Source organism: Canis lupus, chromosome 21, assembly GCF_048164855.1.
Source record: "Canis lupus baileyi chromosome 21, mCanLup2.hap1, whole genome shotgun sequence".
NCBI lineage: Eukaryota > Metazoa > Chordata > Mammalia > Carnivora > Canidae > Canis > Canis lupus.
In genome coordinates, this window is record NC_132858.1 from 405154 (window position 1) to 427158 (window position 22005).

At 56.6% G+C, this 22005-nt stretch overlaps 2 protein-coding genes across 8 annotated transcripts; one reads left to right on the top strand and one right to left on the bottom strand.

Moving 5' to 3' along the window:
* Nucleotides 1-311: 311 nt before the first annotated feature.
* CCDC86 (coiled-coil domain containing 86) lies at nucleotides 312-6122 on the top strand. The gene is made up of 4 exons (XM_072789298.1): nucleotides 312-918; nucleotides 3407-3536; nucleotides 5008-5082; nucleotides 5276-6122. Exons 1-4 carry the CDS (start codon nucleotides 356-358, stop codon nucleotides 5393-5395), a joined length of 888 nt encoding a protein of 295 aa, XP_072645399.1. The 5' UTR covers nucleotides 312-355; the 3' UTR covers nucleotides 5396-6122.
* On the bottom strand, nucleotides 5275-16787 carry PTGDR2 (prostaglandin D2 receptor 2). 7 transcript variants are annotated; one of them, XM_072789296.1, is made up of 7 exons: nucleotides 16412-16787; nucleotides 16221-16277; nucleotides 14969-15090; nucleotides 12962-13081; nucleotides 10759-12825; nucleotides 9978-10104; nucleotides 5275-8602 (listed from the first exon to the last, which is right to left on the bottom strand). In XM_072789296.1, the coding sequence occupies exon 7, from the start codon at nucleotides 8592-8594 to the stop codon at nucleotides 7392-7394; it is 1203 nt and encodes a 400-aa protein (XP_072645397.1). In that variant the 5' UTR covers nucleotides 8595-8602; nucleotides 9978-10104; nucleotides 10759-12825; nucleotides 12962-13081; nucleotides 14969-15090; nucleotides 16221-16277; nucleotides 16412-16787; the 3' UTR covers nucleotides 5275-7391. The 7 variants fall into 7 exon arrangements, with proteins under 7 accessions (XP_072645397.1, XP_072645396.1, XP_072645393.1 ...); XM_072789295.1 differs by lacking the exons at nucleotides 14969-15090; nucleotides 16221-16277 and having other exon boundaries at nucleotides 16412-16783; XM_072789292.1 differs by lacking the exon at nucleotides 16221-16277 and having other exon boundaries at nucleotides 10759-13081; nucleotides 16412-16777.
* Between the last annotated feature and the right edge of the window lie 5218 nt (nucleotides 16788-22005).

Here is a 22005-nt window from a genome sequence, read left to right on the forward strand (position 1 = left end):
AGAGAAGGGAGGGGAAGGGTCACGCCCCGCAGGGAACTGCAGGCGGAAGGGAAGTGCAGCCCCGGGGCTCACCAGGCAGCTCCGAGAGCTCGTGCAAAGCGGCCCGCGGTTTGGCGCCGGCCCCGGGCCCGGGCGCGAGCCTGGAGTCCCGGGTTCGAGTCCCGCGTCGGGCTCCCCTCCTCCTCCGCACGCTCCTGCCACGTCTCGCGGGAGCACGAGCTGCTCGCACGCAAGGCGGACGCGGACGCCACGCGAGATCTCTCTCGCGGCGCCCGGCGCGGCGCTGTGACGTCACCGGGCCGCGCCGCCGCGGAGGCCGCACGTGAGCTGGGGCTCGGGGCCGTCCGGCCGGGCCATGGACGCGCGCCCCGAAGGCCCCGACGCGGAATCCGGGTCGGACCCACGAGACGCGCGGGAGCCCGGGCGCCCTGGGAGCGTGCGGCAGCCGGAGCCGGGCCCGGGAGCACCTGCTGTGCGGCGGGACGCAGGTCGGCGGCCGCCCCCGATGGCGCCGGGCCCCGCAGATCCCGGCCCGGAGCTGCCCCAGACGCCTCCGGAGGCGGCCCCAGAGCCCCCCGGCCTCCAGCCAGGGCCGCGCGGGGAGTCCGCGGGCTTCCCCCAGGCCCGACGGGAGCTCGACTCGGAGCCGGCCCCTGGGTCTCCGCGACACCAGCCGGGGCTGGGCCCCCCGGAGCCCCCGCGGCCCCCGCCCCCCGGCTCCCCGCGGGGTCAGCGCGAGCCGAGCCGGCCGGCCCCGGCCACGCGCACGGGGAGCAGCGACCTCGGGGCGAAGAAGCGGACAGGCCCGGCCGCCCACGCCGCGGCGTCGAAGAAGCTGAAGGAGGTGGAGGCGGCCCTTGTAATCCCCAAGGGAAAGCCCCAGTCGGGGCGGCTGTGGAAGGACGGCTCCAAGAAGAGGTGACCTTGGGGACGGCCGCGCGGGGACGCGGTTCTCCGGTGTAGCCTGGAGCCAGCTCACATTTGCAGGGAGAGGGCGCGGGGCGGTGGGGGGGGGGCGGCAGGTGCTCACACAAGCAGGTGATTATGATCACAACGTGGTAAAAATGCTCCGGGGTCTCAGGGAGGGCGAGCCGGTGCCCACAAAGGTTATTCCGGGATGCTCTCCTGGAGCCCTGGATCTGTGTGTTCATTCAACAAGCATTGCAGTGAGGGAAGCAGATTCAAGGAAACCAGACATTCCTTGATAAAAACCAGCCAGCATCCCTTACGGTGATTTTGCCCCTCGTGGGGAAGAGTAGTACGGGGTAGAACACGGCCAGGCATCTCGGCAGGGACCCGCCAGGGCGAGGGGCCTTGCAGACAGAGGGACCAGTGCGCCTCCGTCCGCAGCACTGGGAAGCAGCTGGTGTTAGGGTTATCCCCGTTTTGCATATGGGGAACTCGAGGCTGTGCAGAGAAATGGGGGGGGGGGGGTATCAGACCCTACGACATCAGGGGTGAAAGCAGAGACCAGTGAGGAGGCGGTGGCAGCAGAACCAGAACGTGTTCAGAAGCTACAGATCGGTCTTGTGGCCAAAGGGCCGGTGAATTGATGTTTGGGGTCTTTGAGGAAGCAGCTTCGGCGGGTGGTGAGCGAGCCCAGAGGCGGTGGACGCAGCCTCCCCTTCCGTGCTCAGACCAAATGCCACCTGCGCGGGGCTCCTCAGGTGTGTGTCATCTCCCCTCTCTGAAGGTCACTGTTTACTGAGCACCTGCCACGGGCAAGACCGCTGTGCTAAAATGCTTCTCCAGTCTTGTTCTTGTCTCAGTCCTCCTGCCATGCTTTGGAACAGGAACCGTTCTCGTCTCTGTTTAACGTGGGAAGTCGCTGAAACTCCAGCTACTTTGTCCAAGGTCATCCACGTAGTAGAAGGTGGATCCAGGCCTTGATACCCAGGCCTGTCTGCCTTCAACCGCCCTGTAAAACCGGTGCTCTGGAACTGCGTTGCCCCAATAGCCTAGTTGCCAGGCACATGTGGCAATTTAAATTGAAGCTAATTAAAGTGTAAAAACTTAAACCCTGAATTCCTCCATCACTCCAGCCTCATCACAAGTGCTCAGCTGCCAGTGTGAATAGTGGCTGCCCTACCAGACGGTCAGTGTAGACTCCTTCCACCATTAACAGAAAGTTCTGCTTGGCAGAACTGTGGCTCTGTGTGTCCAGGTCCTCGCTGCCTTGTCCCTTTGGGTTTCTCGTGACGGGTAGGGAGGCTATGTGTGCTGCAGCCCCGTCGTCCTGTGCTTAAGATGTCAGATCTTCAGCAGGAAGTCCTTGGGGAGAGGGGGAGAGAGCAGTCGAGGGGTTCCTGGGGTCAGAACCAGGCTGAAGATGGATAGGCGTGGGGTCAAGCCCCGGGCTGTGTGTACTAGACTCCTATAGACCAAGAAGGGGAGAAGATGACCCAGAAGAGCAGTATTGACCCTATTGACCCTTCCCCATGGAGGGGAATGGGCTCTGTCCTGTGTGCCCTGCAGCCTTCAGAAGCTAGGGCGAGCCCGCCAGCCTGCTATGACCATTTGGAGCACCATATAGTGGAAGTGGATGGAGAAGAGCTCTTTCATAAGTCAAGAAATTGGTGGAGGAGACAAAAAAAGGCCACTATGAGAGGATCTGCTAAGGACAGGGCAGCCAGAGGGGCTTCGGATAGCTCAAGAGGAAAGACCTACAGGAAAGGGGAGAGCAAAGTCCATGACCCTCCCCATTCCCCTCACCTGCTCAGTGGTCTTGTTTCGTCTTGCTCCATGACATGCCTTCCTTTATTTTTCTTCCTGGAATATTTCCCAGCACGTCCTAGATTGATTATTCCACCCATACGTTCTTGCAGTACGCATTCTTACTGAGGTAGTCCCATTTCTCCTGGGACTGTGATGTCACTATCAACACTTGGGAAATCCAAGACGTCCCCTGATACCCTCTCATGCCCACCACACTTTCACATACCACCCACGCCGTTCTGAGGAGGTGGAACAGGCTGCCCCCGGAGGAAGTGAGCCCTGTTTCCAGAAACATCAGCTCCCAAGCTGACCTGGCTTGGTAGAAGCAGCAGAACCTTACAGAAAGACTGTGTGGTCTGGCCTTTCATCACAGACACAGGGATTTCAGTCTTGACAGCCATTCAGGTACAAGGTGACTTGGGTCACTTAACCTTTTTGAGCTTTGGGTTTGCTGCTCTGTAAAAAGGGACACATAACTAGGGCTTAAGAAATGGCAGCTGGCATGATAGGGGCCCACTCCTACCCCCGTTTCTGCAGACCCAGAGGGGTGCCTGCCTGGCAAGCAGGTAGGAGAGCATGTAGTTCTGCCTGGGTTCTGAGGAGGAAGGCCCAGAGCCTGGAGCTGAGAGAAGAAGAGGCATGGGGGCCTCCCATGGATGACCTGAGCACTCATCCCTGGTCTCCCATCCAGGTTCTCCCAGATGGTACAGAGCAAGCCCCTGCGTACATCCTGGCAGCAGAAGATGAAGGAACGGCAGGAGAGGAAGCTGGCCAAGGACTTCGCCCGGCATTTAGAGGAGGAGAAGGAGAAACGCCAGCAGGTGAGGGGCCGGCCAACCAGGCTGAGGCTGGAGCTCAGGGAGCTGAGCCGGTGACTGCTGTAATAGGCCTTGGAGGGGGGCACCTAACTGCCACAGGGAGGCAGGGAGCCTGGCCAGAAGCAGAAGTCCAGTATGGCCTGCAGGGTGGGAAAGCCCAGTGGAAGGTCCAGTTTGGCCCAGGGCTCTGTAAGAGACTCAAGTATGGGGAGGAGCCCAGGACAAAGTCCCCCTGCTCCCCACCCCCATGGTGGCTCTCACTGCTGATAGCAGCATTTGGTGAGATGGGCTTCAGGGTCTGCACCTCCATAGGAGAAAGGCTTATCCCTCGTACTGTGGCCATCATTCTCCAAGAAACAGCTACCACTTATCAGCAAGGTGGGTGCCTGTACTTCCCTCCAGCTTGCTCCCTGACACTCATCCCCAGGCCAGAAATGCCCCTTTAGAGGTTCCCATCGACCCCTTCCAGTCTCCAGGAAGCCCCAGCAGGCAGCACGCCAGGCCTGGGGTTGTCAGGGATGTTACTTGCCTAGTGATCCCAGGGCACGGGAGAAGTCAAACACCTCACCCTGAACCTGGCCACCGAGGGCAGGGGCTAGGCCAGTACGTTCAGTCCTCCATCCCCTGCTTTGAGTCACCCCACCAGTCCAGCCTGTGGCTGAGGCCCTGCAGACTGTGGCTGCTGCTGTGTGCCGACTCCTTATCATACTTCCTGTGTGGCCCTGACTCCCTCTTGGGCAAGACCCGACTTCTTGTCACCGCCCCCCAGGAGCACCCCCAGCCCAACCCTTCCCCCAACAGGAGCCCATATCTTACTTCTCCTTTCTCCTCCTCTGGGGCCCAGGCCACCTCTGCTCTCCTGACCATGCCGTGGCCTCAGGCCCTACCAGGGACAGCAGGCACCGCACTTCCCATTCCCGAGAAAGACTCCACCTAGATCCATCTTTGAAGTGTCCCCCCTGGGCCGGGTACCTGACACACAGAGAGGTTCAGCAGCTTGGCCAAGGTCACCCATTTGGAAGTAGCAGAGGCAGGACTTGAGTCAGGGCCAGACAGCTCGGGAGCCTCTTCCCTATGGCCTCCACCCCTCCCAGCCCCACACCTGGGCAAACCTTAGGGACCCTGTGAGGGTGGGAAGGAGGAAAGAGACCACTGTGTATGCCCAAGCTTCCAGGTGGGGGGAGCCACCTGTGTCTCACTGCCCCCTACCCACCATCCTATCTAGGCTACGTGACCAGGTGCCCAACTTCTTGGCTGCAGTCAGGAACTTCCCACCACAGTGGGCCTCTGGTTCCAGGGGCACAGGCATATCTCCTTGCTGGCCCTCCCCCCACATACCACCAGGAACAATTGAACTAAGGTGAAGGTCTTTCCTCTCCTTGGGAACTCAGCCAGCTCTGACTCTTCTGAGACCTAAGCAACCAGGGCTGTCCCAGCTCCCAGACTCAAATCCTCATCCCCCTGTGTGTTCCAGGAGAAGAAACAGCGCCGGGCTGAGAACCTGAAACGCCGCCTGGAGAATGAGCGGAGGGCAGAGGTTGTCCAAGTGGTGAGTGTTGTCTTGCTCACGGGGATCTGAACCGCAGCCAGGCTGGGCACTGTGTTCGAGATGCCTCGACACCCCTGCCTCGAGGCCTCTCCTTGTTCTGTAATCCAGACCCCTGTGGGGCAGCCTCCCTTCCCCCTGGGGCACAGGGCAGAGACTACAACCTACTAATGCCCTCTTCTCACACCACCCCCAGATCCGAAACCCCGCCAAGCTCAAGCGGGCAAAGAAGAAACAGCTTCGCTCCATTCAGAAGAGGGATACGCTGGCGCTGCTGCAGAAACAGCCGTCCCAGCAGCCAGCAGCCAAGATTTGAGCTCAGGACAACCCAGAAGTCTCCTGTGACCAACCGCTATGTCAGACTCGGCACTTGCCGGGCCAGTGGTCACACGCCTCTGTGGGATGTGGTACTCCAACACTAGTGCCACCCTCCTCCACCCCAGAGAGGCTATAGGCCTTTGAGGGCTCTCAAGCCCTAGGAAGCCAGGAGCCTGGCAGAACTAGAGGAGGGAACAGGTTCAGCCCACCCCTGCCTCCTTCCTCTTTCATCAAGTGCCTTACAACCACAAAGAGTCAGTTCTCTGGTTCCTTGGGAGCTGACAGCTGGAGAGTGACTCTTCAAAATGTGTATTTCTGTCTCAAGGTCACAGGTTCGCCCCTGACCAGGAGACTGCAGTCAGGAACCAGTTCCCCTTGCACCATCCCAGAGGCTGCCTTGGGCATCTCTGCAGCCCACTGACCCTGTCACCCAGCTGTTGGAACCCGGTTTCCCCGAGTTTTCAACACGGAAAGGTGAAGGAGGTTGCAGGGAATGACGTTCCCCGCCCCCCCAGCGCGCTCTCACCTCTCTTGGACTGTGAGAAGGCTACCTGGGCATCTGATTCACTCAGACCATTCAGTCTGTAATAAAAATATTTATTGAACACCCATTGTGTACAGGCACAATTCTAGGTATGGGGAATACAGACAGAGGCCCCTGCCCACAAAGGGGCATTTTTCATTCTGATGGAAAAAAACCTAATAAACAAGGAAATAGTATTGTGTATCAGACTGTGAGAAGTGCTACAAATGAAGCAGGGGAGGGTCGCAGGGAGTGTGGCAAGGTGATAAGATGGGTGTGTGTTCAGTCTGCTGAGCCCCTGCTGCGGAAACCGTAAGCTGGCCGCCCGCCTTCAGGCCCCCAGCCAGGAGTGGCTCAGGCAGCACTGGACCCAGACCCCAAGAACGTCTCTCCCTCCACTCTTCTACTAGCATTTCACCCACCAGTTACTGGCCACAGCTCTGCACCAGGCCCCGGGACAGACCCGAGTGCAGCGCTCTTTGTCCTCTGGTGCGTGGTGGGTAGAGGAAACCTGGCGCAGTGAATGTGCTAACAAGGGAGGCCCAAGGTGGCCGTCACATCCACGCCCTGGAAGGGACAGCCACCCAGCCTCTACGTGGTTGGGACGCAGGTGTTGGGAACATGAGGATTACCAGCGTTGCCCACGGGGCATCCCATGGAATACTGGCCTGTACATGTCATGTGCTGTGGTCTCAGAGGCTGCTGCGCACACTCAAATACTAAGAACGAGAAGACCTTCAGCAGAGATGCCCGCTGCACTTGGATTAGCCCAGGCTGACCACGGTACCTTCGATACCTTATAAACCCCTTCGGCGGTGCCGGGTCAGAAGGGTAGAGATATGGGGCCCCTTACAGCCAGACCTTCAGTACCTTGGGTATGTCGGGGGTGGGGGGGGGGGGGCTTTGCACTTTTGCACTTACTAAGGGACAATGGAACCTCGGCATGCACAGCAGTGAGTATGCAGACCCTGCACTTTGGGCTAGTGGCCCGGCCTGTGTGTGCCTCAGTTGGATCATGAGTAGAAGTTGGGGCTGACAGAACCCGTCCCTGGGATCGAGCATCTCAACAAACGTGGGGTAGGTGACTGCGTGACAAGTTAGACCAGACCAGTGCTTCCCAAACCTTTGTCCCGGTTTGCTACTCCGAAACGCAATCGCTGGTTTCCTGTGAAGATCTTTACCTCCTTCCCCCTCCGACCATCAGGCGGAACTGAGCCCTGAGCCCCAGGAAGGGGTGGCCACCCCTCTCAAGTCGGAGCAATCTATGGTTTCCCGCCTGCGCTGGTCCCTGGGGTCCGCTGACCAGCAGCGCTCACTTCGCCTCCTGGGAGCTCGGTGAAGTGCAGAATCCGGGCGCCCGCCCTGGGCCCTGACGGTTCTAGATGGGACGGAGGCCCCGGAGGCGCTTTGGGCCGCGGAGCCCGGCTCGCCTGCCCGCCCCCGGGGCGCTCTTGTGCCCGGTCGCTGCGCTCTACCCCGACGCGGTGCTCAGCGCCCGGTTCAGGGGGCCCCTCTCGTCCTGGGACCTGGACCGGGCCCTCTGCGCTGACCGCCCGCGGCCGCCCTGCAGCCAGGCAAGCAGGCGTGCGGGCCCGGACCGGGGCGGTGGCGCGCGGGCGCCGGGGGCCTGGCGGGGCCCAGAGGAGCGGCGGCGGCGCCCGCTGCCCGGGCCGCCCAGCTCGCTGTCGTCCAGCAGCACAGTCTCCAGCACGCTCCGCAGCGAGCGCCGCAGTTTGCGCAGCACGTCGGGGCAGGTGAGCACGTAGAGCAGCGGGTTGATCACGCTGTTGAGGAAGGCCAGGCTGGTGACGAAGGGCAGGCCGCGCCACACGAGAGGCCGCAGCGAGGGGTCGGCGTGCGCGCGGGCCTCCAGCAAGCTGAACACGTGGTAGGGCCCCCAGCAGAGCGCGAAGGCCGCCACCACGGCCGCCACCAGGCGCACGAAGCGGCTGGGCCGCCGGCGGCCGCGGTGACACAGCTGCGCGCTCACGAGAAAGTGGCTGGAGGCGATGATGGCCAGTGGCACGACGAAGGCCACCAGGAACTTGCTGACGGCCAGGGCTGCCTGGCGCGTGTTGCACGTGGCGTCGCGGTCGGGCCCCGGGTTCAGAAGCAGCACGTTGTAGTAGCACATGATGCGGCCGTCGAGCCGCGGGATGGTGTCCCGGAACACGAAGTAGGGCACAGTGTTGAGCACCGCCAGCGCCCAGAGCCCCAGGCAGACCCTGTGGGCCATGGCGACCGTCCGGTGGTTCTGCGCCCACACTGGCCGCACCACCTGCAGGCAGCGGTCCAGGCTGATGGCGCTGAGCAGGAAGCCGCTGGCGAACATGTTGAGGAAGAAGATGGAGGAGTGCAGCTTGCAGAACGTGGTGCCCAGCTCCCACGAGTGGCCCACCGCCAGGAAGTACGTGAAGAAGGGCAGGGTGGCGGTGGCCAGCAGGTCCGACAGCGCCAGGTGCAGCACCCAGGTGGTGACCACGGTCTGGCGCATGCGGCAGCCCACCACGAAAAGGATGAGTCCGTTCTCCGTCAGGCCCAGCAGCGAGGCCAGCCCGTGCAGCAGCACCGAAGCGTGGTCCATGTAGCGCATGCTGGAGTTGCTGTGGCTTTGGATGCGGCTCATCTGCTCCAGGATGGGGCAGAGGGGCTTCAGGCTGGCGTTGGCCGACATGGCAGGCTCTGTGGCGGAGAAAAGGGGCACTGAGGTAGGTGGCGCCTGGCAGCTGGGGACCCCCTCCCCCAGGACGTTGGAATCCCACCCGTGAACTGTAGAGATGAAGCCTGGAGGGTGGGGACAGGGGGAGGGATCAGGGAAATTGAGCAAAGACAGTAAGGTGGGGGGAATTACATCCCAGCTGCACGCGCACACACACACACACACACACACACACACACCCCGCTCACTGTGCAAACTCGGGCAAGCCATTTAACCTTCCCGAGCCTGTTTCTTCGTCTGTGACGTGGATGTCAGCTCATAACCGGCCCTAGCTCCTAGGGCTGCCGGGCGTGTCCGGCCAGTTTACAGACATGAGCACTGAGAGCGGAACCGGCGCGCAGAAAGCACCGCATCGATGTTGAGATTATTTTAGTATATGTACGCCTGAGCGAGCACGGCGTTGAGATCGCTATTCCGCAGGCCCCCTCGGGTCACATGGAAACGGATACAAAGCCAGGCCACGCAGGATTCCTTTTCCCCATCCCTGCAGCGTTCCCCACCTGAGATGTCAGCTGGCCTGGGGAAGGGGAGTGGGAGAAGCCTGTGCCTTTAAGGGACGTGCCCTCCCTGCCTGTCCCACGCTCAGATCTTGGCTCTGCAGCTTCTCCAGTTGGCCCTTTGCTCCCACAGCAGGGGTAGGTTGGGTGTGTTAGCCTTGAACTGTGGAGCCAGCCCCTACTCTGGTAGTTGGAGAGGAAATAAGATAAGAGAGAGGAGAGAGCTGGGCATGAGGAACTACCAGACTAGGGCCCTGGAGGCCCAATAGGGTTAGAGAACTGTCCCCTACCCGGGGAAGCCGAGCCCATGTGCCGGCTCCCCACTCCTTGGGGAAGCCCAGCCTGCTCATCTGTTTGCTCAGCGACTCACTCATTCAGCAGATATTAACTGAGCAACTTCTCAGGTAAATGCTGGGGAAGCCAGCGTCTGACAGATGTGCACACCCACAGCCTCCTCAAAAACCCAAGACCACCGGATGCAAAGCTGGTTGAGACTGGGGAGAGCAGAGGGGGGGGGCTGCAGGCAAGAATTAGGGAACTAGGGGCTAGGCAGCAGGGGTTGGGGACTCAGATTGTTCTGGGGCCCCACGATGTGCCAGCGACTCCAGTAGGCCCCTTACGTAGGTGCTCTCTGGCTCAGGACTCGAGAAGAAAGGCTCAGAACTTCACTCCATCTCATTTTACAGGGGAGTAAACTGAGACCCAAGCCACCCAAATAACACTGGCAAGTAGAGGAGCAACTGTTTAGGGCTCAGCCTGTCCTCTTCCCTGCATTCCTGCTATAAGGGAGCTTCGATGGAGGAAGAAGCAAGGGAAGTGGGGGATGGTCTTTAGTACTCACATTTCCAGGGGAAACACTGTTGGCTAAGATGAGGAAATCCGCACTTTTCTCCAGGGACTGCGGTCCTTTGTGAGGTGAGGCCCCTGGGAATCAAACTAGACTCTTCCAGGCAGATGAGCCCTTGGAGCTGGAGACCGCAGGTAGGTAGGTGAGTGGGGAGCAGCGGGGCCTGTGCTCCCTGAGAATGCTCATGCTTCCCAAGCTTTAGAGTTTGCAGAGTGACTCTGCAACACGGTGATCATGTGAAACCCCATGTTTCAGAGGAGTTAACTGAGACTCAGAAACATAGCAACTTGCCCATCGTGGCTCAGCAGCAGCAAGCAGCTGGGACTCCACCCAGCAGACAAATGAGCACTATCCGCTCTCTGCACCAAGACATTCCCTTCAGCAGCCCCTTGGCCAGGTCTCGTGGGGACACCGAGAACACAGTCCTGCTACACCCCCAGGACCCATCCAGTTTGATCTTTCTGGCTGCATGGAGACAGCCCACTGAGATCCCCAGGGAACCCAGCAGCTAGGATCCTGCTCTGGTGTGGGTTATGGGTAGAGAACGCAAGCTTTTCGAGTCGGTTACCCTAAAACTGCTCCTGTAATGCTCCCACCCACACTGCCTGTGTGGTTTCCATGCCCTTCCCTTCTTCCAGCAGCTTGTCCCCCCTGGTCTTTGGTAAACCCGACTCTCTGCTAGCTGTAAGGAGCTGCTCCCCTGGCAAAACTGTGCCTTCCTTTATGGGTTCAGAGGGCACTAAGGCTGCCCACCCCTCTGCCATCACTTCCTTACCTGGGCACAGAAGGAGCACAGGTTTCCAGCCCTGGAGACAGTCCGCTCCCCTTGGCAGCCGGATGAGGAGGTGCTGTGGCACCAGGCAGGCAGAGGCAGGGGAGTGAGGCTGAGGGAGGAAATGGCTATCCGCCCCAGAGTGTGTGTGTGTGTGTGTGTGTGTTTGTGTGTTTAGGGGTGGGGTGGGGAGGCGGGGACAGCAGAGGGTGAGTTGTCACACTGGTATTCTAGTAACGTTAGTCTCCATCAATGAGAAAGGGACAGAACTGCTGGCAGCCCCTGTGCACCCCTGTCCCCTTCCACAAGAGGCTTGCAGAAGCCCCAGGGTGGTGCGGGTGCGTGTGGGGGAATGGAAGTGTGCATGAGGGGCTGTGATCGAGGCGGCCGCCGTGTAGGGAAGGTGGACGAGGCAGAGGACATCTCGTGCATGCGTCCACTGGCCTGGGCTGCCCTCTCCTGACCCCAGAATCCTCAGGAAGGCAGGGTCAGCAGTGGGGAGAGCAGAAGGCAGGCCGCCCCTGCAGCCCTAGCTGGGAGCTAAGCCACTTCCCCTTGCAGGGCCCCGGTTTTGCCGTCTGTATCCCCAAAAGGCTTGGCAGCTTGAACCTCGCTCAGAGTGCCAGGCACACAGTCAGTGCTCATGGAAAACAGGTCTTTTCTCCCCTGGGGGGGAGGGGGTAGAGGCTGTAGGGCAAGGGCAATACAGCTTTGATTTAAAATGGGCTCAGAGCCCTAAGATGAGCTTACAGAACCATCCGAGTTTGCATTTAGTTGTTCTCCAGGTCTTCAAGGACCCAGCCTCCTGGGGTCAGGAACCATTCATTCAAGCTTCGCGTCCCAGCACCTCAGAAGTAAAACTGAGTAAACCAAATCTAAAAACTCAGTGCCTCCACATCAAGGCAAGGGCACTCCCTCCCAGGGGATTGACTCTGCAGGAATCTTCCACTTAGACCCAGGCTCCATCACGGGGCCTGGCACTTAATCAACTTGCGGAGAACCTGCGATCCTGACTGAAGAATGGGTGAAAACCTGTGACCTTTTGACAAGGGTCACATTTTTTTATGGCAGCCCAAGATGGCAGATCATTAAGTGACTTGATTATCCAGAGTATCATGCTGGGAAGTCTCCTTTCCTGTAGGTCACGGAGGGCCTGGTCTTCCCAAGACAAGTGCCGAGTGCCGGCAGCCCTCCCTAGAAAATGGGCAGATGTTTCCATCCTGCTTTGGAGAAAGTGCCCCCGCCCCACCCACCTCCACCCCCAACCTGCAGGCCCACGGACATCTTCCGAGGCCGGGCAGTGTAGTGTGGTGGCGAGCTCAGGGAGTCTGGCCAGAGTGCCTGCGTGTGGATCTGGCTCTGCCACCCCCGAGCTGTGTGACCTTGGGCAAGCGACTTCACAAGCAGTCAAGTAGAATTTTTAAGAGGGACTCCTTCTGTACAGCCCCTGCCCCAAAACGCAAGGATTGGTGCACAGACTGCTCCTGGGGCTGAGAAAGAGTCCCCCCTTCCTTCCTGTGGGCACATTTCGGCAGGGGAGTGTCAGGCTTGAGCCCCCTCTCAGGACCACAGCCCTCCCTTGCCTCCTCCATCCGGCACCCTTGTGCAGTGAACATCTGCACAACCTCCCGCAGCAGCCCTGCTAATGGCCTCCTTACCTGACACCTCTACTCCTCTGACCTTTCCCCAACTCCTGTTGCCAACCCTGCAATCCCTGTGCTGGCTCCTGAGGAGTCACTTATGAAAGTTGCTAAAACAAACAAAAGTCGTCCAGATGTGTGAGACCCTAAGACAGTTTGTTTCTTTCTTTCTTTTTGTAGATTTTTTTTTTATTGGAGTTTGATTTGCCAACATATAGTATGACACCCAGTGCTCATCCCGCCAAGGAGGCAGTAACGTTGGTTCTTTTGGCCCCTCGGCTACACTCCCACGGGGGAGATGGACCTTTCTGCATTCTTCCCGGAGTGGAGCCGCAGTGCCACGGTCCCTGGGTCCCTGCGTGTAGGATGTTGGGACCGGGAGGCAAAAGCATCAGGAACGAGGAGCCAGCGTCTGCCCCTCAGAGAGCGCCTTGGGGGTAGACAGAAGCAAAGAGGGGAAGGGAGCCTTAGGTGGGGCTTGCTGGCTGGAAGTAGGGACCAGGGGCCCCAGTGACCAGGCATCAAGAGCTCAGGATGGGTTTTAGGAGAGAATCCAACCGGAGAACCTTGTAGAGCCTTCCACAGTGTCAGGCTGGTGTTGCCAGGAGGAGGACCCCAGGACTGCTGAGGGTCCTTCAAGGAGGGTAGAGTCTGGTAGAGGGTGACTAGGGTCCTCTGGGAAGTGCCTGAAACAGGACAGACCAGCAATTCTCAGCTCAGCTGAGCACACATCGGGCCTCCCAGAGGGCAGGTCAAGCCCAGGGCCTCTCCCCCAGAGGGTCACATTGCATTTCTGTCAGGCTCCCAGCAGCCCCCGGTACTGAAGAGAGCGTGGAGAACACTGATCCCCCCAGAAAGGAGAGTCAGAGTCCTTAGGCCTGGGGTGCTGGGAGCAGAGAGCAGCAGCTCCACACGGGAGAGCTGCTCACTGCTACCCAGGGGCTTTCCTGAATGCCTCCCCTCCCCGCTGTGAGTGTCGGGATGCTGAGCCCAGCACCCAGCCCAGAGCTGGCCACCGAGGGATGATGCAAGAGCCAGCTGCCACTTAGTTATTTTAGTGCACTGGGTTTCCATGTCAACCTCTTCCTGACTCTGGACATTACATTTGCATCTTCCACCTCCGCATTTGCTGCAAACTTGATTTTGGGAGTCAAGAAGGCCGTGCTAAGAAGCAACCCGCAGAACCTCTGGGCTCCAGGCGGTCAAGGCGGGAATGGTCATTGTCATGGCAGCCATCTGCAGCGATGCTGACTTGTGGGCCCCAATGGGGCTGTGCTTCCCCGGATAGAATGTGTGGGAGCCCAGGGAGGGGAGAGGGGCCCACCTGAGGGTATAGAGATTCAGGAGCCTCACTCTCAGGGAAGCTGGTGTCCCCACCTGAGGAGTGGGGATGTAGCTGCCCACGGGGCCACATGGGGTGGGCTTCTCCGAGCCCTGGGATGAGCGGCTGGGGAAAGGTGGGGGGTCTTCAGCCCAGCCCTGGCCACCTGTCCAATAACCCCTCCCACCCACCCTGGGCACAGGCCCGAGTCCCTGAAGCACAAGCTTCTCTGTGGCCTGAAGCTTGCTGTCCCAGCCAGTGAGAGCAGAAATCAGGTCCATCTCTGTGATCTCAGCCATTGCAGGCAGGGAGACAAACCCGAGCCCAGCAGACTACTCCTGGGTCTCTGCAGCCTGTGGGAGGACACCAGCGCCTGCACCTTCCCCTCATCCCCAGCATCCCCGTCATCTCCAGCCACCCCAGCGCCTTTACACGGCTGCTGGGTGGAATCCCTTAGTCCTCTCCCCTGCCCCATCCTGCAGTCCCTCTTTCCCAGACGCTGAGTGTCTCAGGCTCCCAAGAGGTTGCTTATGACATCACACATGGTTTAACCAGCGGTCCAGGGAATGGTCCCCAAGGGAACGCATCCCCCAGCTTCTTCCCGTTTCTCCCCACCTTTCTCCCCCTGCTCCTACCTTAGGAAGTAGACTTCCTTTTTCCTTTCTGACTTTTTTACAGAAGTTCATCAAACAGGAAGTGAGAGGCATAGCAGGAAGCAGGTAGAACCTGCCCTAGACTCCACCAACCCCCTTGCCCAGGAGGCCCTGGCGTCGCCCACAAGCAGCAGGGAGGCCATGTGACTTGACCTCGCGGAAAGCCTAGATGGAGCTCGAGAGGAGGCCTAATTCTGTGTTGGCCATTAAGGCGCTGGGTGGTCTGGTCCCAGCACCTCTCCCCTTCTGTTTCTGGCACTCCCCAGTCATAGCCCACATCCATTGGTATTTATCAGCACCTCCCAACACCCTGTGCAGGCCAGGCTATCTCTGGGCTCTTCTTATACTGTTTGCTCCCAGCTTGAGAATACTGTGGAGGCCGAGAAAATTAAGGCCATTCTGCCTCAAGTTTAGCATTAGCACAAGTACAGCCATCTCAGGCCCCTGTGAATAAGAGCTGAACTTTACAGGAAAAACCACAGAACGCCCTTGACAGAGACTGAAAGTCCCGTATTGGAATGAAAACAGCGCTTAAGAAATTCTTCCATCCCTTCTGAAAATCCCCTAGACCAGCCCATAAAAACCCTGCTGTAACCCACCTCGGGGTCCAGGTCCCTGCTCCGCTGTGTCGGGTGCACCTGGACCCAAGCCCGAGCTTGTAAATAAACCCTCGTGTGTTTGCATCGGTGTCGGCTTCTCGGTGGTTTCTCGGATTCACAATCTTGGGCACAACAAGTACTAGTTTGTCCCTTAGCCTTTTGAACTCCTATTCACCCTTTTAAAACCCCGCCCAGAGGTCACCTCCTCTGGGAAGCCTTTGCTGATCCCCTCAGACCCTACCTCCCATTCCTCGCTCCCGCATCCCTGCCTCACTTTCTATACTGCCTTGTTGCCCTCTGTGCTGACTTTCTCACTCAGCTGCTCCACCCTCATGACTTGAGGACAGAGACTGTTCCTATTTCATCAGCTCCTCACTAAAGCCAAGCAGAGGGCCTGATGTGTGCAGGGGCCCCAGTGAATGTCCGCTAAACAGAATGAATCTCTAGTGTTGGCGGGTAGACATAGGGTGACCCGTTCTGGATGCGTCCTTGCCTGTGTCCTAATGCCACTCACTCTGACTGTTCTCCCCCATGGTGGGCACCACACAAGAACTTCCTGTCATTGTTGATTCTCTCAGGCCCATACATATGCCTGTCAGTCCCTGTAAAAGCTGCCTTCGTGGATTAGCACCCTAGGGCTGCCATAGCAAAATACCACTGGCCTGATGGCTGAAAACAACAGAACTGTGCTGTTCCTTCATTCTGAAGGCCCGAAGTCTGGCATGTAGGACTCAGCAGGACCATTCCCACTAAGGTCCCAAGGTAAGGCTCTTCCCTTGCCTCCTTCAACTCTGGTACCCCCCAGGGCTCCTTCCCTTGGCGCTACATCCCTGCAGGCTCTGCCTCCACTTCATATGGTCTTCTCCCCATGTGTCTCTCCTAAGGGCACTGGCCACTGGATTAAGGCCCTACCAACAAATCCATGACGATCTCACGGAGATCCTTAACTCAATTTTATCTGCAAAGCCCCTTTTTTCCAAACAATGTCATTTTCCCAGTCTCCAGGGGTTACAGTGTGGACATACCCTCTGAGGGCCACACCACTCACCCCAGTACACGTAGCAGTATCTCACATCTCACATTTATGGGGTGCTTACTGTGTGCCAGGTAGCTAGCTAAGCACTTTGCCTGATAAGCTCATATAAACCTCATAACCACCCTTGTCTTTCCAGCCGGAAGAGGCCCAGTCCTCCTCCCTGGGGCACCCTCTCTCTGTCCCTGGCTCTCACAAGCAGGCAGAATGGGGACTCACTCAGGGAGCCCTTCAGGCTCTCGGCACCCACAAGTTGATCTTGTTCCTAATTCCATCCTACAGAAAGAAATTGAAGCCCCACTTTAAAAACAAGAAAAAAAGAAATGTAAAAAGCTAAGAGATAGACAAACAGGTTTAGAAAGAGGCCAAGTGGGAAGCCAAGATCCCAAGTCAGGTCACTCTGATCTGACCTTCTTTCCTCAGCAATCAAAACAGTGGTGGCTTGTATTGCTCTTGTACGCCAGCGATGCAGCTGCCCTCCGTGGGTCTTCTTACTTCATCTTCACAGCAAGCCTACAAGGCAGGCACTGTTCCTGGCCCGCGCCGTTACACAGATGAGAAAATCGAGTCAGTGAGTGGGTGATTTTTCCAAGGAAGCTGGGGGATGCGTTCCCTTGGGGACCATTCCCTGGACCGCTGGTTAAACCATGTGTGATGTCATAAGCATCTGGTGGGGTGAGCCGAGGAGCTGGCATCCTTCTCCGGCTGATGAGCTCTAGTGCCGGTGAGCTAGGGCAAGAATCGGAATCCTAACCAAGTGTTCAGGGCTCCCCCTCCCCACCTTCCAGGACAGTTTGGCACAACTTTTCTCAAAGGCATCCTTCTGGGGGCACCTGGGAGGCTCAGTGGTTGAGCGTCTGCCTTCACCTCAGGGCATGATCCTGGGGTCCTGGGATCGAGTCCCACATCGGGCTCCCCACAGGGAGCCTACCTCTCCCTCTGCCTGTGTTTCTGCCTCTCTCTATGTCTCTCATGAATAAATAAATAAAATCTTTTAAAAAAAAACAAAATATAAAAACATCCTTCTGCCCTTACCCATTAGGAAGTTCCCTTGTTTTTTTCTTGCCTTTCCAGGCCCTTAGGAGACACGCTGCCCTCACGCACATGGAGCTTTCTGTGTATCTAGTTTCATCCCCACCATAATCATTCCCATTCCTACGTTACAGATGGCAGAAGGTCCTTTCACTCCTGAGCAGCAGAATAGAATCCAGGTTCTCAGCTCCTCTGGCTGGGGCTCTCTCCGCCGCCTGAAACTCCCACCGCTGCCCTCAGCAAGAGCTCTGGGCTACAGCAGGACACAGGCACAGGGGGAAGGGATGATAGAGCCGGGAAACCACCACACCTGGGTGAATGTCTGCTGAGGAGCAGGATGGTCGCACACAGGGGTCTCGGAGGGTCTCCCTATCAGGTACTTCCCACGTGCAAAGAGAAACAGTAATGGTACAGCGGAGGCACCCAGCAGACCCCATGTTACCCAAGCATTCAAACTTATCTCCGCACTAATAGGACAAACCAGTACGGTGAGCCTGCTGAGAGAATGTCCTGAGAAGGACACAGTGTCCCTTCCGGGCTATTCCTGCCCGTGAAGGGCACAACTGTGACCCCCCCACTCATATGTGGAAGCCCTAACCCCCAGCACCCGAAAATGGGGCCGTACTTGGAGGCAGGGCCTTAAGAGGTGAGCCTGTGAGGATAGGCTGTAATCCGATCTGACCAGTGTTGTTATAAGGAAAAGAAATGGGGTCTCACAGAGACGCGAGGGATGTGTGCACACAGCGGAAAGACCACGTGAGGACAGGGGAGGAGCGGCCCTCTGCAAGTCGAGGAGAGTGACTGCAGAGGAAACCAAACCTGCTGACACCTTGATCTTGGACTTCCAGCCGCTAGAACTGTGAGAAAATGTTTCGATCGTTGAAGCCCCCCGTGTGCCTATGCTATTCTGTTACAGCAGCCCTAGCAAACTAATACGGCTGCCAAAAATGCATAGCCTGAGTCTAATCAGGAGGAAACACCAAATAAACCCATGCAAGGGCCATTCTGTAAAGTGACTGGACTCCTCAAGACATCAAGGGTATGAAGAACAAAGAATGACAGAGGGATGGTCCCAGGCTGGAGGAGGGTAAGGAAGCGTGATCTTGGCCTCACGTTGGATCCTGGTCTAGGAAAAAAGCTTTCTCCTTTGCTGTAAGAGTCATGACTAGGCCAGTTGGTAAATTGAATACGGTTTGTAAATTAGACATTTGTGTTCTACCAATGTGGATTTCCTGGTTTTGATCATTTTACTTATATTTTAGGAAGTGCCACACTGCAGTGTTCAGGGTAAGAGGAGAGCCATCTACAGACAGCTCTCAAATGTCACGGAAGAAAGTGTGGATGTGGGTGTCTATATACATATGGAAAGCAAAAGAACTAAAACAAACATAAAAAGACACTGTTAAAAAACAAAATTCAGTTGAGTAAAGTTTAAACGTCCTGTTGGCTTTATGCAGCCATTCATGAGTCAGGCAGCCCCGAGGAGCTGCCCCAAAAGACTTCCACTAGTCGGCTAATTGCAAGGTCACTTTCCTTTAGGGGATGGCAGTGGTCTGTTGGGCAGCAGATTACTAGCCAGTACTAATCAGGGGATTCCTTTTTTTTTTTTTTTTTTTTTTGACTGGTTTAAGCTTCCATTTCTGGGAGAGCCAAAACTAATTGTTTTATTGACATGGGGCTTAGCATAAGTGACTCCATTAGGGGCCTCTTGTCCTGTTTTTAACAATATTTGAAGGACCTGAGTGAAGGGTATATGGAAAATGTTTTTGGTAAGTCTGAAATGATTTCAAAATAAAAAGTTTAAAGCCTTCCACTGTCCTTCAGGAAAAACCCACCTCAACAGCCCTTACCCCTCTGGGGACCCCAATCAGCCTGAAATCCACTGTTTGCAGCCCTATGCCCTTTTCACCCCAAATTCCCTTCTGCCTCAACAAAGTACTCCCACCACCACCCCTGTGCCTCCTACACGTCTGACTTCCACCACCACCATCCCAGTCTGTGCCTCGCTTGCTCTGTACCCAGGGCGATCCTCCAAGCTTCCCCCTCTTCAGGTCTAATCACAATGAAGTTCAAGCACTAAATCGCGATCATGTAGAATTTGTCACACCCAATCTTGGTCACTGCCCGTCCTTCTGTCCACACTATGAGGCAAGCATTCTCATCCCCAGTTCACAAGCAGGAAGATGATCCCAGAAATGGATGTGCCCCAGCCAAGGCTAGAAGGAGGTAGGGGCTCGATTGGAGCCAGACTTTTTTTTTTTTTTTCCAATATTCATATTTCTTTATAGTAAGAGTCTTATAGCAGAACTGGACAGAGGTAAAGCCCTTATTTTAATACTTAGTGATTATCTTAGATATTTGAGGTCAGAAATACACTTTTTATCTTTTTTTAAATTTTAAATTCAATTAACTAACATATAATGTATTTTCAAAGGTAGAGGTCAGGGACTCATCAGCCTTTTTTTTTTTTTAATATTTTATTTATTCATGCGAGACACAGAGAGAGAGGCAGAGACACAGGCAGAGGGAGAAGCAGGCTCCCTGCGGGGAGTCCAATGTGGGACTCGATCCCAGGACCCAGGATCACAACCTGTGCCAAAGGCAGACTCTCAACCGCTGAGCCACCCAGGCGTCCCTCATCAGTCTTATATAACACCCAGTGCTCACTAACTACATCACCTGCCTTCCCTCACGCCCATCACCCAGTGACCCCATCCCCCCACCCCTCTCCCTCCAGCAGCCCTCAGTTTGTTTCCTATAATTAAGAGTCTCTTATGGTTTATCTCCCTCTCTGATTTCATCTTTTCTCTCTTCCCTTAGTGATCTGTTTTGTTTCTTAAATTCCACGTATGAGTGAGATCTCATGATAATTGTCTTTCTTTGATTGACTTATTCTGCTTAGCATAATACCCTCCAGCTCCATCTACGTCATTGCAAATGGAAAAATTTCTTTTTTTTTTTTGATGAGTTATAATATTCCACTGTGTATATATCTACCACATCTCCTTTATCCATTCATCTGTCGATGGACATCTGGGCTCTTTCCACAGTTTGGCTATTGTGGACATTGCTGCTAGAAACTTTGGGGTGCAGGTGCCCCTTCAGATCAATACATTTGTATCTTTGGGGTAAATTGCCAGCAGTGCAATTGCTGGGTCATAAGGAACTTCTTGAGGAACCTCCACACAGTTTTCCAGAGTGGCTGCCCCAGTTCACATTCCCACCAACAGTGCAGGAGGGTTCCCCTTTCTCCTCATCCTCGCCAACATCCGTCATTTCCTGACTTATTAATTGTAGCCATTCTGACGGGTGTGAGGTGGGATCTCATTGTGGTTTTGATTTGTGTTTCCCTGCTGCCGAGTGATGTGGAGTATGTTCTCATGTGTCTGTTGGCCACGTGTAGATCTTCAGACTCTTTTTTTTTTTTAATTTTATTTATTTATTCATAGAGACAGAGAGAGAGAAGCAGAGACACAGGCAGAGGGAGAAGCAGGCTCCATGCAGGGAGCCCGATGTGGGACTTGATCCAGTGACCCCAGGATCATGCCCTAGACTGCAGGCGGTACTAAACCGCTGCGCCACCAGGGCTGCCCAGATCTTCAGACTCTTAACGACCAAGCTACATGCTGCCCTACTGCGACTCACGCTCAGTGGGGTTTACTGGCTTTGGCAGAGCCGACTCTGCCAGGCCCGGGGGAGGCACCCCACCAAAATGAGGATAGTGGTAATGAGGCCTTGAGTGAGGCATTGTCACCTGTGAGCCAGCCTTCTTGTGGTTAATAGACTTTTTTCTCAAAACTGTTCCAGATTTAAGCACAGAGGTCCCATGTGCACTGCACCCAGGGTCCCATATGGTGACCCTCACACTCAGGGAGTGTGTTTATTATAGTTAAGGAACCACTGTTGATTCACTGGTATTAACCTAAGTCTGCTTCCTAAGCTTTTACCTACGGTCTGGTTCTGCTCCAGGATCCCATCCAGGAGGCCACGTTATGTTTATCGTCCATCGTTATTTTCCATTAGTAACAGCCACATCCTGTCAATCGTCCTGATGGTCAGGAGAGCCCCACGAGGGGCTACAGTCTGTTTACCAGCCTGTTGCCCCCATCCATCTGCCTGCTCTCAGGGCAGGGACAGCATCACGGCCTCTGGGGCCTGCACAGATGCCCCCAAAACCCAGTTAGTGACCTAACCAGGCCTGCTGCCCACCCCCACAGTCCCTGCAGCTTCTGGTGGCCTGCAGGCCCCAATGCAGGCAGGAGGACCTTGAGAGCCAGCCTGGGCAGGGAGGGGATGATGAAGGACTTGGAACCAGCCCTTCCACCTACCTGCAGCCTCCCCTGTACTAGAAGCCTCTGTCCTCTCCACCTCCCAGCCAGGATCACTCGACTGAGTGGCATCAAGCCCCAGCTGGAAAGCAGGAAGTCAGGGTGAGGGGCAGCTTTTGGGGCAGCCCATCAGAGACCCTGACTAGGAGGGTGCCTTCCCTGGCCTTCAGGGCAGGAATTTCATCAGGAGCCGCTGCAGGCCAGGCAGGGCTCCTCAGGTGGGCCCCCTCTGGCCCTAAAGTTTCCACTGGCCATCTCCCCCTTGTAAGTCCTGGGCCTCACTGGTGGTGAGTGGGTGGGGACTATCATGGTTGCCGTGGGATATCTGATGGCAGGAGCCTCAGCCACAGCCTGGAATTGCTGTGCGGTGCTGTTGCTGACGGCCGCTATCTGCTCCAAGGTAGTAGATGAGTATAGCTGAAGCCTGGCCCCCACTTCCCTGGCCGGCAGTGGGGAGCTGGGATCCTTCCCCTGCAACAGGAACAAGAAGAGAGGCTTCTCAGCCCCCCACTTCTCCCCATGCTAGGGAAGGGGAGAGAGGAAGGGGAGTTGCCAGCCTCAGTTTCCCTGGCCACCCAGGTAAGTGTGCACCGGCCACCTTACTGCAATGCAGGCCTTGATTCAGTAGGCCCCAGGCTCTGCAC